Source organism: Cyprinodon variegatus, unplaced genomic scaffold (genome assembly GCF_000732505.1).
Source record: "Cyprinodon variegatus isolate N-32 unplaced genomic scaffold, C_variegatus-1.0 Scaffold382, whole genome shotgun sequence".
Lineage (NCBI taxonomy): Eukaryota > Metazoa > Chordata > Actinopteri > Cyprinodontiformes > Cyprinodontidae > Cyprinodon > Cyprinodon variegatus.
Genome location: NW_015150835.1, coordinates 78,147 through 90,304, shown reverse-complemented (window position 1 = coordinate 90,304; position 12,158 = coordinate 78,147). Strand labels below are relative to the sequence as shown.

Here is a 12,158-nt window from a genome sequence, read left to right as displayed (position 1 = left end):
TACACAGAGAACCATTTTATTTGAACATAGCAAATCATTCAAATACAACGCATATTCAGAGACACTGTGTGACATATAAAAATACAGCTCAAAGAAACTGTTGACAAAAATAAAAATACCAGAACATAAATGAGTCTTCTATGTAACGTAACAACTACAATACTGTTCCAACTGGGTAAAGACTGTTTGGCAGAATCACAGCTTTATTTCGTAAAACAATTTATCTGCTTTTTTTGTTTTCTTTCTTTTTTTTTTTCTGCAAGCCTAAATAGTTTAATAAGCCTAATGTTCGTCGTCTGAGTCCTCTTCATCTTCATCCTCATCACCCTCCTCCTCCTCAGATTCGTCTTCATCATCCTCCTCCTCCTCATCCCCTCTTCTCGTCTGGCGGCTGCTGGCTCTTTGTTGCTGTGACAACAAATTAAGTCACTGCGCAACTAAAACACTTTGCAGACAGTTATTAGGCACAGTTTGTGCTTTGGTTAAATCCAGAGCATTTGGTGCATCAGCTAAGCGTATAGTAAAATGAGCAGGCACTGATGTCAGATTATTCATTCCTTAAAAAGGTACGTTTTTACTTTCAGATTTCTGTTTCTAGTTTCACCCATCAAGTAAGCCGGTTCTGCAACATGTGTTTCTCACAGTCAGCCTGTATCTTAAAAACAGAAGTGAGTGCTACCGGATAAATTCAAATCTAATCATAGGAGGAGGTATGACGAGTTTCAGGCATGCTGGTGTGACCGGACTGTGTCGCAATGTGTCTCTGAAACCTCTAATCCGAAACATCTCTGGACAGATTAAATATCTAAAAATACTGATTTAACGATTTTTGCAACTTCAAATCATTCAAGAACTTAAAAAAAAACAACAAGTCCTCAGCTATACTTCCATAAAACTGAATTCATGCTTAAACATAATTTTCACATTATACCCGTGAATTAATTCCTTTTTATTGGGATTTTATCTATTAGCCCAAAACAAACTTTAGCATAGTTGTAAAATCTGAAAATCAATCTAAATTTGAGTCAGTGCTTTATATAATAATTTCTTGCAGGAATTACAGATGAAAATCTATTAGAGTATATCTGCCAATATACACTGTAAAATAGATCAACCTCAGCACGATTAGACATAATCTTAAAAAGACCTTCTACCACTCATAGCAGGGCCTTACTCCGTCTACTTCTAAGATTTGAAAAATAAATGCTGAATGAACTAACATAATGCTAAGCTAATGAATCTTATTCCTGAAAATCAATAGAAAGATGCTAAAGCTCACTATTCCACCGCCAACTCACTACAGAGGCATGCACGCAACTGAGGGACTTCCATACCTCACAGTGGCAGAGCTACTGATGTCATAATCCTTTGAGCAAATACCAACACTGACTCAAAATCAGATGCCTTACATTCATAAACATGAAGAAGGCGCCACACAGTTCAACATGTAGAAGGCGGTATAAAACATTCATGCATATTTTATAGTAAAAAGGTCAGTCTTAGGGTGAGTAATCCTTGAAACATTCATTACTTACATTACTTTCCTAGTTTGAATTCATCTAAAGCCACAACGTTTTTTTCATGATTGCCCTGAATTAAGATCTGTATATAATTCTGTCAAATCTGACAAGTTTTTTCTGTTCCTGCCGGATAAAAGGGGTTTTCGTAGCATGATGCTGCCAACACCATGTTTAAACATGGGAATAATAAGTTCGTTTTGAGTTGCAGGATAGATTTTCTACCACTTTACCACCACATCTGACTTATATGCATTTGGCATGTAGGTCAGAAAGTCCAATCTTTTTTTTTTCATCTAAACAAAACATATTCTTCTACATCTGCTGGAGTCCCCAGTGGCTTCTGGCAAACGGCAAGTTGGGCTGCTTGTGACCTTTCTAATAACAGCTTTCTTTTTGACACTCTTACATGAAGAATACATTAAAGCAGTGCATGAACTGTATGATAACTGTCCTGTTGACAGTTAAGGATCTCTGCACCTCCCCCTAAAGTTACACTCAGTCTGTAGTGTAACTTACAGTCTGTAGCTGCTTCACTCAAATGATGGATTGACTGTTTTTTGTTTTTGTTTTTTTAAACCAAACCCCATTTTTAATTTTCCACAAATTCATCTTTGGATTAATGTCTTGGTTATACTGTTAACTAGACTGAAAACAACAACAACTACAAAAAAACAAGCTTGGGTCTTCATAGAAGTGCAGTAGCCTTAGACCTAAATGGGTGGACAGCTTTCTAGTACAGTAGGCTGACTTACAGTCGTTTTTTGCTATTGATTTTATTTTGGGGTATCAGAATAAATACTGCATACTAACAGACACCGCACAGTTCAGTGGCTTATATGTACCTAAAAAAATCGAATCCAAATATGGTTTTCCTTCCACTTTGTAATTATGCCCTCTTTTTTGCTGGTGTATCAGAAATACTAATTAAATAATCTTGTCGTAATTAAAAAAAAATAGAAAATTTATTAAATGTAAGTAGTTTAGCAAAACTTTTGTAAATATAGCATTAGCCACCCATAAAAAAGAGCAGTGCTGTTGTCCAGATGCTGGGTAAACCATTAATATTGTAGAAAAGGAATTATATAAGCAGCACGTTGTAACTTGTGCAAATCACGAATATGACGGATGGGGAAATACAACGATTATCCTCTGGCAACTCTTGTAACACTCGTTCATCAAGTAAAAAGCTATGCTGACACGAGGAAGGCAACCGTAAAAAAAACAAAAAAACAATAAGATTGTCTTTTATTTTTGCACAACAGTAAAAGTTTTGCATCAACAAACAGGGAAGATGGAATGATTATGAGCAAGCTGAGACAGGCAATTTTAAGGGAAACTCTGGTCAAAACATTTCAGGAGTCTATATATGTCTTACCTGTAAGGTTCCTGATGTACTCATGAAGGAGCCAGTCTGATCGAGGGATACTTTGGAATTGGCTCGCACTATATCTAAGCGAGATTGGAAGTGAGGGGGGTGCAGAGAACTCCTGAACACCTGCAAAAAGCAGTAGGGGGAGCCGCATCAAAACAGTGAGATAAGAATATGGCAATTTTAGAGCAAGGTTTACATCTCTGAAAACTACTGTAGAATATGATAACAGGACAAATCTACATGTGGGTCGTCAGTGTGCTTAGATAATGAAAGAATCTCAGAGGTGCAATCAGTGTGATAGAGAGCTTTGGCTCCAGATCAGGATTTCCCTCATGCTTATCATTGTGCATGTTTTAAATGATTCAATCTCCCAAGTTATGTATGAGGAGTTGCTGAAAACCAGAGTGATCTCAGTAAAGAGTTTTGTTTCAGTATGAATGAAAGGCAGATGATTCATTGCAAAAACACACAAATTAGACAGCGACGGGTGGAGGGAAAACAACACAAGGGCATCCGCAGAAGGAACATAGCTCACAGGGAATCATTGATCCTTTGTTTTTTCCTTTCTTTCCTCAAATAGCAGAGAGAACCTCTCAGCAGATGGTAGACAAAGGAGAACAGGCTGGCATGACTGATCGGATTGTTCAGTATTTACCGCAGATGACTTCAAAGTTAAGCCACAGGGCGTGGACTATGATATGCGGGGACTTTAAAACAAAACCCTCAGCTTTATCAAACAAAGAGCAGAGGGTGTAGATGAAACTAAAATTTAGACCAAAATCATCCAGGAGTTGTAATAAACAAGCTCCTAAAGGATCTTGAGCTAGGAGGGTAGCACCAAGCAACTGTTTACATCCTGGTGGTAGTCTTTTAGTGACAGTTGAATGGTTGAATTGGAGTTTGTTGTGCATTTGAGAAAGCTCATAACCTTGGATTATTTTACAGGAGCAACTACACCAAACATATTCGCTCACAATCCGCATTATTGTAGGCAAGCAAATCCACATTATTTAAACAATACAGACCGTTTGTTGCTCTCAGGAGCTCAGTCAGTTCCAGGTTGGTGCTGTACGTAAAAAGTCCACTTAAGAAATGTCCTTGCTCTTACATATTCCACTATAAACCAGTAGTATTATAAGCAAGTGGAAGTAATTAGAAAGAAAAGCCAATCAACCATGAATTAATGGGCTTCTTATAGTGATGGAGGGGTGTAGGAGATTCTGATGCTCAATAGAGGTTCCCAACTTTATTTAAAATCAAATGCTACATATCAACAAACTTTACATGGCTTTCAGATTAGTTCAAGAGAAGTGTGTAGAAAGCTTCATAGAATACGAGGGATTGAAATGTGAAGCAATGGAAGTGCCGTCTCAAGAGTGACTTATTGAGCTTCTCTATATGGCAATCTTACAGAGGAGCCTGGGTTTGGTAGTTGCCAGGAAAGCAGTACTTGTCTGACTGCGTTGTGCCAAGTGTAAAGTTTGGTAGAGTAGGGATTATGGCGTAGGTTTGTTAATCAAAAGCTGGGTTTGACTCCTTTTTTCTACTTAAACTCTGAATGCTTCAGCATACCAAGAGCATTTGGACAATTCCATGCTCTCGACTTCCTGGAAACACTTTTGGAGATGGTCTCTTTCTCCTTGAACATAAGAGTGCAGCAAAAAAGACATTGAAGAGAGAGTTGGGTTTGGGTGAGCTTGGCTGGCTCTCACAGAGTCTGGACCTGAACCCAAGGGAACACCTTGGAAAGTAATTACAAACTTAGTACCAGGCATTTTTAGCCAACATCAGCCTATAATTCCATGAATTGGCTTTTAAAAGAGTGATCGAAAAACTTCCCTTGAACACACTACTAGATATTGTGGACAGCCTTCTAGAAGGGGTAAAGCCATTATAGCAGCAAAGGTTGAATGAAACACTGAGTTGTGTAGCTGAAATCTGTTCTAAAATCATAGGAGTGAACAAGAGGGACTTGCCTTCCTTTTGTAATAAACAAATTGGAAAAAAAGCTAAAGTGATCTTCTCTTCATCAGAACATGTTCTTAAAAATTAATTCTCTTTGTCGCCTTAAGGATGTCGCTTTGTAACACCTCATTGTAAAATAAACCGCTATGCAAATTCTTTTATACCAGCAGCCATTCGACTTTTAAACTCTATATAAGTTGGTTGTGTGTGTGTGTGTGTGTGTGTGTGTGTGTTTTTAAAGATAACTGTGTTATCATTTTGCTATCTTTAAGTGTTTTTTTATCATTCTTAATTTTGATTCTCATTTTTTTATTTTTTAAATCTTATTTTTTCATGCTATTACATGTTTTTTTATTTTTTTGCTTGTTTGCCTCATGTACTGCTTAAACGAATTGCCCCTAGTGGGATTAATAAAGTGGTCTAAGTCTTGAGCCCTATAGATTAAAGACCAAAAGAAAAGAAACTTCAAAATATTGAAGTATCAGGAGCATCATTTAGTGAAAGATTTCACCAAACCATGACCAAACTCTTGAATAACTATGCTTTAGTGTTTTTGAAAATATTTGCTGCCAACTCCAGAGAAACACTGAAATAGCAGAGAACACAACTAATAGATTGTTTGCAGAAGAAGCCTTTCTAAAACAAGAAAAAATACCAGACGACTTTTAAAACAAGCATACAAAATTTTCTCATTTTCCATTTGCAATTAATTTAAAAGTTGAAACTTTAAGGCCAAGTACTTTTTTATTGGCTCAGGATGTGTCAGAAAAGTCTGCATTACGAACTGGAAAGTATTGGTATATAATGAGCATTATGTATTGATATGTAGTCTGTGTGCCTTAATCAGGGAAAATATCTTTCAATAAGATCACATTTCTGTATTAGAAGATGCTTTTTATTGGTTCTGATGTAAAACTATAATCTTCAATGTTGTTTTGTAATAAGAGTAGATAAAGACTGCAAGTTTGACCACAATGACAACAAGACATTTAGTCAAGGAGTGTGCGCTATCAAGTACGTTATTAGTATCATCATGCAGTAGATGGAATAATAATGAAAGACCACATCCTGTTTTACATTATTCTCTGCTGCTAAATGGTTAAACATGGCCAAAATTGGGCATTTCAAGATGATAATATATAATAATAATAATAATCCCAAATGCACATTAAAGCGGGCTTTAGAAGGGAAAAAGCAGTCTAGTATAAAGCTCCTGGAAAGGCCCCAAACTTAAATCAACAGACTATGCTTTAAAGCTTCTCTGGAACATGAAACCAGCTATTGAGCACAACCATTTCTCATAGGTCAAATATTCAGACAAAAATCATGCCAGAAACTGGTTTTAACTGTGAAAATCTGTAATTTCTCTGCAACCTGTATGCATGACTTTTTCTCAGTGGGTGTTAGTGAACTATTTCAGTTGTTTTTAATATTAACTGAAGATGCTGGTTGTTTATCATACCTCTGAGATAAATAAAAAGTTTGTGAGCCCGTGATTATATATTTTAACTTTACACAGAGATTCCCATACCTCCAGGTCTGCTTCCTCATTCACACTTTGGATACTTTGGAATGCAGAAGTGTAGATCTCCAAAGCTTTGGCATGGAAAGACATCTCCACTGTCACAAATTCACCCAAGACTTTCTACCGGAGAAGAAGAGACTGATAAGATCAACAGCGAAAGTGAGCGTGCGCTGACAAGGGGAAAGAGAATTGTAGGAATAGTTTCAAACAGCTTAAGATGGGCCTGTGTTTAAGCAGAGTTGAAAGACTGCCCAAGTCATCATTGTTTGGTTTCCATTAACTGTTCCCCACTGCTCCACAGGAACAAAACAACCGGAAGACAATTAGGAAAAAAACAACAACCTTTATGTCCTGGATTTTCTGCCGCTCAAACTCATCTATGGTCTCCTCCAGCTTCTTGGTGGTCCGTGTGGCATCCATGGTGGCTCTTTGGAGCTCGCTCTCAGCCTGATGGCAACAAAATGCATATACTAAAAGGCAATATAAACTTGTAAAATGTTTAGGAAAATATGATTTTAGATGCTCCACCATAGAGGACAAATTCAACTTTGTAAAACTGAGGAAATTACGGAGCTGCAAGGTTCACATGGGACACACCTGAGACTGAAGATTTGATCAAGGAAATAAGTGAGGAAAATTTAAGTTCTGTAGCTAAATGCTGAACGTCAACCATTGATAGATAAATGTTTCCGGTTAAGAACTAAAGAGAAACAAAGCAAGGATACAATAATCTGTCTGTCTGCAGGGTTTCGGAGCCTGGTCTTCTCCAGTTGAGCCATTTGTTTGGCCTCTCTGTCTAGGGCACTCTGCGTTGCCTTCAGATCCTCCTGCAGGGACACAGAACATTTAGGTATGTGTTAAAATCTGAATACATGTTTCTCACCATTTCAATCAGATTAAATGTTGAACATAAACAGTGAGCCACAACATATGTGGCACTCTTGCAACACATACGGAATTTGTTAACCTGTTACAGGTGTCCATAGCTTTAGGTCAGCTATCAAGGTGAAAAAAGGCCTCACAAAGTAATGTTTAAAACAGCTAGTTTCCCACTGTGTCTTTCAATGGTTTTATTTTGCAAGATGTTTGAATAAGTGCCAGAGTTGCAGCAGATGAGCAAGAAATTTAATATACCTACATCAAGGCAGACACCTTCTTTGGATAAAAAAAAAAAAAAATGATGTCATAAAAACCAAATCCCAAAAAACTAACAACAGGAAATTCTTTAAGATCCTGTTTTCAATTTTCAGTCTCAAGCAGCGCAGGTGCTTACTATTGCTTAAAGTATTTCACATCATCATTGAACCAATACTGCCCTCTTGCAGCCTTGCAAGAGTTTCTACAGTTTTGCAGGCTCTGCAACAGCCTCAAGTGGCCATGTTTTTAAATAACTGCCTCACATATTCATTGTGCAGCAGTGAATGAAGCCTGACGGGGTTCTTCATATACCTTACCCTTTTACGTTTCACCACAGCTCCATAAGCTTTTAATGGCTCTATGACTCTGGCATCCAGCCTGTCCACCTATAAGGTAACATTAAATGTTAGATTTATTATTTCATTTAAGATGATGTATATACGTAAAATATATAAAAAATCTACCTCAGCCTGGCGGTAGTCTTGAATCTTGGCAAGGTGTTCTGCAAACTGCTTCATCCCTCTCTTTAGGTCAGGTGTCTCTGTGTCCGCATACAAGTTGATTTCTTGGACTAGAAGGTCTGCCTTGTCCCGTAGCCTGGCTGTTTTGCGGGTGTAGGCAGCAAACAGTTGGCACATATCTCCAAAGTGTTTCTCCACATTGGTGATGTTCTCCTGGATCTTCCTCGTCTGCTTATCTCTGAAAAGGAATAATGAAAATTATTTAAATACAATAAAAAATAAAAACAATACAACAGAAACATATTTGTGAAGTTTTAATAAGTAGAAAACATCAGAGAGCAAGTATCATGTTAAAGAACTAAGAACACACAAGACAGGTCAGGAATAAAGATTTGGGGGAAGTTTGCAAAAAGGTTAGATTATAAAACAAAACAACTTTTGAACATCAGATGGAAGACTGTTTAATGGAATGTCTAGAAACAGAAAGTATGGAGTATTCCACAAATACAAGCATCCAATTAAAGTAGCAGTCCAGGCAAATGTAGAATAAACAAAGAAGGAGATGAGGGACCTGTACTATTTTCAGAGGGGATGCAGAGATTATAAAGTCAGAAGATATTTACAGGACAACTAGTAGTCATATACTCCAGAGATCTGGCCTTTTGGGATGAACAGCTATTGCTGAGAAAAAGCCTGTTCAAAGTTTACCTAAAAACACATACTGTAGAGGACAGCAAAAACTTGGACTTTAGAAAAAGTGCAAAATGCAAGGTGTGGCATGCCACTAACCAAGCACATCACGCTGTGAGCACACCATCCAGTAATGAAACAAAAGTTGGGACTAGGGCTGGGTATTTTTGCCAAAGTCCTGAATTGATTCGATTTCTATTGTTACAGTTCTAAATACATTGATTGATTTTGATTCGACCTGTCTTTTCCATAACTCGTAACTTGTAAATCAGACAGTTTAAAATGGAGATGTGAACAAAACTGTCTCATAAGCCCAAATGTGAAAAGTGAAAAAGTGAAGCCTCACTCAAGCAAGCAGACGTGACACAGCAGGGACACAGCAGACATGCATGAACTGCATTATCTTCAATGCACAAACCATATTTGCAGTGTTGTCTGTAACAGCTACAGGGTTTTTGCTGGTCAGGCCCCATTTGTTAATGTCTTCAGTCAACCTAAAGGCTTTCTGGCTTGAAGTAAACTTGGTGGTCTGTACCACGAGATGCAAGGCGTCACTCATTATCAGTGTAGTGGGAAGCCACCTTAATGTCTCATATCAGCACATTATCTTTAGCTGTTTTAAATTCAAAATGGTTCCAGACATCAGACTTCAGTTGGGACAGCTTGCTGACAATGTGTTACTTGGGTCGGCATTTGCTCACGCCTGCTCATTTGAATGTGAACCTCACGCGCATCACTATAAAACTAATTGATCTTATTCCCTACAGCCTCTTGCTGTAGGTATGCTTTCATTCAACATGGTAAAGATTGTCGTGAATTCACGGGAGGACAAAGTTAAATGCAAGGAAATCCTGGGGAGGAAACTTGCTAAAGGCTGCAAAGGCAGAAGTTCATCTTTCAGTGCAACAGCAGCTCTTAAGAGACAGCCAGAATAGATGAGATCTAAGTAATAGATGGCTTAGAATGGCCACATCAAAGTTAAGACCTAAGTGTGATTGAGAATCTTAAGCAAGAATTACAAGTTGATGTTCACAGATCCTATATAATCTGGTTGAGGTTAAGCTGCTTCCCAAGGAAATATGGGGAAAACATTTAGTAGATGTGTAATGATGGTGGAGAAAAACATCCTGAAATTGCAGCAAATATCATCTCCAGAGTGTCTCAGGGCAGATGAGTACAACTACCAACCACATTTAGTATCTAAAACATTGAAGAACTTTCAGTTCCCATTTCCCAGACTGATGTTAAACATTTAAAAGTTGTTGAAAGAAAATATTCAACATCAAAGCAACATTGAACACCAAACAGTTGAAATTGTGTTGTTAACTCCTCATGGATTCAGTGTTGAAATATAAACCATTTTTGAGTTATAGGTCTAATAAACATTATTTTTACAAACATGCCTTACCGATATATGTCAGTTGAAAAATAACTTTGTTCCAACACCCACACAGATTAATTAACTGTTGTTAATTAACTGTAAGAGTGTTGAAACATGAATGAGGAAGCCATGTTAAAAGCTCAACTCAACTCTCAATCTGATGTTTGAGTTGAGTCTTGATAATTTCTTCATCTACCAGCGCAGAACTTGGTCAAATTAAATGTATCAGTAATTGTCGATTAGCATTATACTTTGTCCAAACTGATGGTTCATTGGGCACCTGGGTGAAAACATTTCGTCACATGTTTTACAGAGTCAGCAGGTTTGGAAATAAAACTTAAGATTATTATTTGGCCTGCCACAGGCTGCTTTGAGAACATTTTGTAGTCATGTGGTACCTTTAGATTTTGCAGTGAATTCTGCTGCAATAGAGCATGTATAATAGATAATAGTAGGTATGATAATAATCGATTCAGGAGACTTAAAATTTCAGGGGTTTTTTTGTCTACGGAAGAGATTAGGGCCACTGAAAAACACACAAAAAAGTGAACTGATTTCTCAATTTTATTTCAGGATAATATGAGAAAAAAGTCAGAATTATGAGATTAAAGTCAGAATTCTCAGATTAAAGTAAAAAATCTGACTTTTTTCCCATATTAAACTGAAATAATATTTAAAATTCAGTTAATTTTTTCCAGTGGCCCTAATCCTCTTCCCTATTTGTCTCTGCTGTCCTGTTTGTGATTTTTATGTTGAGAAACATGCCATAGAAATGAGGTTACTATTTCTACGTCGATTAGATCAAAATCTACAAAATTAAACCGTTATCCAAATCAACCAAATGATGTTGATTCAATGGCAGCTGATAACAGCTAGGTTTATTTTTACCAATACAGACAACATAAAGTTAATGATGTGGTTAAAACATTTTTTGGCGATGAATACTATTGGAAGACACTGCACAAAACTGACTGATTTTAGGGTTTATTTATTTCTGAAATTTTATGTGTAAAAAAATATATAAATAAAAAATAATAATAATAGATAACGGCAGTCTAAACATAGAGAGGATGGGATGATGTGCATTTCACATGTTTAGAGATAACAACAGCGACTGATAGACACACAGGCAATAGATTAAAGCATTCAATAGCATCGCCCTATGAATTTGAATAGTTGATCAAATAAATGCATCTTAACAGGTTGCTTAACTATTCAAGACCCGTGTTGTTGTGGGGTTTGAGCTTCTTAACTGATATCTTAGACGTGGTAAATCAGTTGAATGGTGAGTTGCGTGTTAAATCAGTTTTACCTGGCTCTCGCATCAGGCGTACGACTCATATTTACAGACGGAGATCAATCTATCCTGCACACAGCAACGTCCTCTCACTTCTTGCTATCCAACTAGCTAGCATGTAGCACGCCAATAGACCGTTTCCATGGAGTCTTCTTCTTCTCTCATATCATTACACGTTGAAAACAGCTTGTTGCCCCATACCGCCACCTATCACACATTAGTGTGTAACAACAACAGCTCCCACCGTCTATATTTATTAGAGTTTTGTAATGTAGGTAAAAATGCTCTTTTAATCATACGGGCTTTTTTTTTTTTTTTCATTTATTTCCTTATAGTCCCTCCAATTCCCATTCTTCCCTGCCTTTCTGACTTCTGCACACAGTCTGTTTCTTTCGTCTCTTCACAGTTCACAGTTCAACTCTATGTTGTACAGTTTTTTTTTTTTTGCTTCACATCTCTCACATTTGTTGTTGTCTTTCCTCCCAATTTCTTTTTTTTTTATTGTGGTGAAACAAAAATGTATAGTTTTTGGAAATCGTGCCATGATTGAGACCCAGATAGATTAAGTGCATGAAATTAAATTTCATGCACTTATTCTATATTTTGTTACCGACTTTTTTTAAAGCACTTTTAGCAAATGTGTCTGTCATTTAATTATATTTTACTCCTCCATGGGCTGGTGCCCAACCAGACTGAACATCTATACCAACCTTAGACAACCTAAATTAACTGTGTTGAATTTCTAATTATGACTTTTCTGTTGTCTCCTGACCACTAAAAAACATTTGTTTTATCACCTACTTCATTTAG

At 37.1% G+C, this 12,158-nt stretch overlaps 1 protein-coding gene across 1 annotated transcript; it reads right to left on the bottom strand.

Annotated features, from left to right (window-relative positions):
• Positions 1 to 228: 228 nt before the first annotated feature.
• fam92a1 (family with sequence similarity 92 member A1) lies at positions 229 to 11,502 on the bottom strand. Its single transcript, XM_015386943.1, has 9 exons — positions 11,364 to 11,502; positions 7,984 to 8,218; positions 7,837 to 7,905; positions 7,108 to 7,209; positions 6,980 to 6,985; positions 6,725 to 6,829; positions 6,389 to 6,502; positions 2,896 to 3,015; positions 229 to 408 (listed from the first exon to the last, which is right to left on the bottom strand). The coding sequence occupies exons 1-9, from the start codon at positions 11,390 to 11,392 to the stop codon at positions 283 to 285; spliced, it is 906 nt and encodes a 301-aa protein (XP_015242429.1). The 5' UTR covers positions 11,393 to 11,502; the 3' UTR covers positions 229 to 282.
• Positions 11,503 to 12,158: the final 656 nt, after the last annotated feature.